Here is a 5,095-nt window from a genome sequence, read left to right as displayed (position 1 = left end):
GAGGTTCCAAAAAATTTGTGGCAAGTCGCGGCTGGTTAAACCGTTTTAAGAAGAGGAACGGCATAAAACACGCTGCTACACATGGCGAGAAGAAGGCTGCTGACTTTGACAAAGCGTATGAGTTTCCTGGTATTTTGAACGATATGATCAAGGGCGAAAATTACGACCTAGACGACGTTTACAACATGGACGAGACTGGTATCTGTTGGAAATCACTCCCTAAAAAGACTTTAATTCACGCGGGGGAAAGGGGGGCGGAGGGGGGCAAAATAAAGAAAGACCGTTTTACCGCCGCGATGTGCGCAAATGCGACAGGGACACATCGACTCCCTTTACTGGTGATTGGGAAATACCAAAACCCAAGGTGTTTTAAACATGTCGTTAGTTTGCCTGTGCATTACCGCTGGCAAAAGAGCTCTTGGATTACAAGTGTGATATTTAGTGACTGGTTACTAACATTTAAACGTCTTGTAGAGAGGCACCAGGCAAAAAACGGACGGAGTGGCAAGGTCTTGCTACTTGTTGACAACTGCGCTGCGCACAACACTGTTGAAGGTTTTGACTTTGGTGACAAATTTAAGCTCGTTTTCCTCCCACCTAACACGACTTCCCTAATCCAGCCGATGGATCAGGGTGTAATCGTCAAAGTTAAAAGGCTGTTTCAAGGCAAATTCCTGCGGAAAGTATTGCAATGTAAGGGGGGCATAGTGAAGTTTTATGACGACTACGACATGAAGGACGCAATCGACATGTTGGTTGCATCCTGGAATGAGTTAACTCCTGACAACCTGCGACGGGCATGGAACAACATTATGCCGTTCAGGGAGGATCGGGACATCACGAAATCACTGACTGTTGAACCTGACAATGACGAAGACTGGACGGAATTAATTCAAAAAATTGACCGGCACGTCACGGTGGCCGACGTACACGACTGGATGGAGGAGAAAGAAAAGGCGGAGGAGGAGGTGACAGGCGATGACACTGAGGACAGTGATATCCCTGAACTAGAATATGACGATGACAGCAATGTTGGAGACGACGTGAACGATGAACTCGAAACAGCGTTTCGCGTCGTTTTGAAGTGGGCAGAAAAGCACCGTGACGAACACGTTAAAACTATGGTGGAGACATTGTACTCGTTCTTTAACCAATAAAACCACAACTTGTGTAAAATGTTGTCATTAATTTAAAAATCCCTTCAATTCTTAATAAATTTGTACTCTCCGCGCCGCCTTTCAGGGCCCCATCCTCCTACAGCCCGGACCCGGGCCGCCTGGGCCGCACCCCGGCTGGGCCGGTCGGCGCGCGTCGGGCCGCAACAAGGGTCGGGCGCGCGCTCCTGCTAATACTTTTATTGCACCTCGGGCTGGCGGAGGGCGACCCAAGCAACATGTGGCTAACTTTCAGGCCGTTCTCTCTAAGCTGAAGTCCGGTCCCGATTCCCCAGTCAAGATCGAGACAGTACTGTACTTCTCTCGGTCATTTGTACCGAGAACGAGGCGCCGTATTTTTCTGACAGTCGGGAGAGCGCGCGGCGTGGCGCAGCGCAGCTCCGCCGGGAAAATGAAGAGCCGAAACTCGCGCGGGTGGCGCGCTGGTTCGCTGCTCCATTTGTCTCTCCGGTGCTCTCCTCCCTCTCTTGCGCGCGCTCTCTCTCTCCCTCGCTCTCTCTATCACTCTCTCGTTCGCCCTGGCGCGTATTGCACACAGTGGTCCGGTCGCGCTGCGCCCCCCCCCTCCCAGCCCCGCTTGCTTAGGCCTTGCCACATTACTTTTTACGGCCGCCCGGTCGGTCTATGTATCCACGTGACGTAATTGTGTGAATGCGGTACATACGCGTGGCGCCCGGCCTTGGCGCCAGGCACGGCCTGAGGGAGAGAGAGAGAGAGAGAGAGAGAGAGAGAGATGGACACCGGACCCCATACCGCTATTCCCGCGTATGCTGCTCCCTCCCCTCTGTATTTTTTCCCCCGTTGGTTGCCGCCGCAATGAACTCCACACCTCCTTTTTCTTGCCCTTCTATTCGAGGTGCGCCATCCTCCTGAGGCTTGGCTGCCATATTGCAGTTTCGTTTTTGTGTTGCCTTTTTTCTTTTGGCAGCCCTAGTCGGAGACGACCATCCTGCGAGTGGCAGTGGTGGTTGGTGGTGCGGTGTGATCGGGGTGTGCGGGGCGTACGTGTGGCCAGTGGCCACCGCCGGTGCTGCTGCTGCTGCTGCTGCTCTCTCTCTCTCTCCCTCTCTCCGCTCGGGGAAAAAGCTCAGAAGGGCCGAGTGGAGCAGAAGGAGCGCCTGTTGGTCACGTTATGGTGCCGGCCGATGAAATTGCGCGCTCTCCGCACGCCTGCCCGCCGCGCTGCTGCCGGCCTCTCGGCGAGGAGCAGCAGCAGCAGAAGCAGGAGGGCCTCGGCGGGCGTGCGTGCGGGGCGAGGCCGGCGCAGCTGGCGCGGCGATCCCGAACATTCAACATTTACGCGTAATATCGGACATGGCGCCGGCGGGGGCCTCCCGTCTCTGGGTATGGCGCCTGTACCCTACTCTCGGGGATGCGCGCCTGAGCTCTCTCTCCATCTCTCTCGCTCCCTCATGTTGTACGTGTACACTCCCTCATCTTCTTGCTTGTGCTAAAGTGGCTCCTTGTCTTGTGTTACAGGTAAGCGCCCGTGTCTGCCCCGGACGACGATCCCCCTTGCTGTACGGTGAGCCCCCCCCCCTCCCCCCCGTTACTCCTGGTTCCTGTGTGTGTATTATGTTATTACCCCCGACTTGCCTTTCTTCGGTAATTGCACGACGAGGAGGAAAAGGTCTCGTTTGTCGTCCACGCGAATTAAACCACTGCGTCGCGTCGTGATGATGATCATAATGATGATGATGATGATTGCAATGGACCCGGACTGGAAAGAAATCTGAAGAAAGCAGGCCCCAAAAAAACAAACCCAAACGAATTAGCACAAACGAGAACATTTTTTTCTCCTCCCGATTGGGCCGTCATTGTAAGTCGTACGCGTTGAGTAAACTGATGCAGACAGCCGCAGCCGTGCGCGCAGCGTCTGGTTTCAAAGGGCTGATCCCGATGCCAGCTCCCCCCCCCCCTCTCCACCTTTCCACTTTTAACTTTTCTCTTGTTTTATTCTCTAAGATCCCCCTTGTCTCGGCGGCGCGCGCCGCTGTTCAGCCCCCCTTCCCCCTGCCCCCTCGGTCGGCCTGTCACGGGATCGCGCGTGAAGAGTGTGGATATAGCGAGTTTGACAGCGGTCCTTAGAGCATCATCGGAAAAGTGCCATTGGAGTGGGTGGGGGAGGGATGGGCTTAATGCACCGTTCGCTAACGACGAGTTTGTTTCAAAACTGCCCCCTCACCCCCCACCTCTTTTCTATACACTGCGCCACCGATGCGCACCGCTGCTGGGGGGAGTTGTTTGTTGCACGGTGCTCTTGGGATTGGGGGCTCAAGTTGAAGGGGGCGGAGGGTGGTGGTGGTGGCGTCCGCCCCGGTGAGCAGCTGTTGTAAGTTGTAAGAGGGCTGCTTGGTGTGCTTGCCAACAGGTAGACTGCTGGCCGGCCAGGTAGAGGCAGGCTGTGTGTGTGTGTGTGTGTGTGTGTGAGGCCCAGGTATGACAGCCTTCCCTGGAAGGGCAGGGCCGGGCTGGGGCCGGTCTGCAGTCAGGCAGGCGTGGTTGCCAAACCACAGTGCTGCCAGGTCTCTCTCTCTTCCCCCCTGAGCCTCGCCGGGCCGTAGCGCGCCAGGCGGGTATGAATATCACGGCACGGCGCAGCGGGGTTTTGTTTCCATGTTCCGGGCGTGGCGTGGCGCGGCGGGGTGCGGTACAGTGCCCCCCGGGCCCCCCTGCTCACCGGGGGTCACAACACTAGGGGGCGCATGCGCATGTACGTACCGAGTATTGTGTTTTGAGCCATCACGACCGTGTTCCTAATTTCTCATACACAGCGCGCTGCAGCAGCAGCAGCAGCAGCAGCAGCAGCAGCAGCAGCATCAGCAGCATGCACCGGGTATGGGCTTCCCCCTTTGCTGCTGGCTGCCCATGCACGATTGTAGTCCCAAATTGGACGCCGATGAACGGGCTGCAGTGGTAGTGCTGTGCACGTACTAGGAGGGAGTGAGCGAGCGCTCGGCTTTCCTATCTTTTTTACTTTTTAGACTTTGTACCTTTCTATCCCCCCTCCCTCCCCCGCCGTCTCTTTTTATTCGTTTTACTTCCCTATAACAATCCATTGTGGTCTGTCCATATATGAAGACGTAGGGGAGCGGGCCCGTGGAGGTGAGGGGGGCGGGGAGTGGTCTTGCGGCCGAGCTACCGATTATTTTCTATATACGGCAACCCCATTGTCCGCGGCAGTCGGCCCGGGAGGGAGAGATACAAAGTGCAGCCGTAGTGCAGCGGCCGGCGGTGCAGCAGCGGCGGCTTATGCTGTTGCACCCCGACAAACCCGGCCGAGACCTCGGCGGACTACATTACTGTTCTACACTTACACTCCAGTGATGGACAGAATGTAGACCGATCTATTTATCACTTTTTATTCCGCGCATGTTTACCAACTTTGACTCTCCACATGCGGAGGAGCAGCATGAACACGTGCAAGCTACTTATGTGTTCTAGGAAAAATGAGTTATCCCGTCGTTTCATACCCGCATGTGAGAGGGAGAGAGAGAGGGGAAGAGATGGAAATGTGTGGGGAGAAAAGAGATGTCGGGGGGGATCCGACGCCGCGTCGCCTTTGACTTTTCTCGCCAGATGAATGCATTATTTGTTTTCCGCTGCTCGCGCCATATGGCCGGACCAGGTGAGGCCCGTCTCTCTCCCTCTCTCTCTCGCTCTCTCTCTCTCGCTCTCTCTCTCGCTCCATCGATCGCTCTCGCTCTCACTCTTCGAGACGCACGGCACTGCTCAGATTTTTTGACAGTGGCCGAGATGGATGCATGCATGCGTGCGAGGCGTGGCGGGGCGTGGCGTGGCGGTGGGGCCTTGTACGAGCCACCTGCCGTCTCACACGTCCCCCTCCCCACCCCGGGCCCGCTGGGGCCCTTAGCCCTGCCAGCGGGGCCCAGCTGGTGTGTGCCTTCTTCGTCTTTTTA

The 5,095-nt window shown here is 56.3% G+C and overlaps 1 protein-coding gene across 1 annotated transcript; it reads left to right on the top strand.

Moving 5' to 3' along the window:
* The first annotated feature begins 6 nt into the window (after window positions 1–6).
* Window positions 7–1,166, top strand: LOC127751356 (tigger transposable element-derived protein 6-like). The gene has a single exon (XM_052274812.1). It carries the CDS (start codon window positions 144–146, stop codon window positions 1,155–1,157), a length of 1,014 nt encoding a protein of 337 aa, XP_052130772.1. The 5' UTR covers window positions 7–143; the 3' UTR covers window positions 1,158–1,166.
* The last annotated feature ends 3,929 nt before the right edge of the window (window positions 1,167–5,095 follow it).

This window comes from Frankliniella occidentalis, unplaced genomic scaffold (genome assembly GCF_000697945.3).
Source record: "Frankliniella occidentalis isolate FOCC.00 unplaced genomic scaffold, Focc_3.1 Scaffold445, whole genome shotgun sequence".
NCBI lineage: Eukaryota > Metazoa > Arthropoda > Insecta > Thysanoptera > Thripidae > Frankliniella > Frankliniella occidentalis.
Note: the sequence above shows the minus strand (reverse complement) of the source record. Positions and strands in the feature narration are given on the sequence as shown.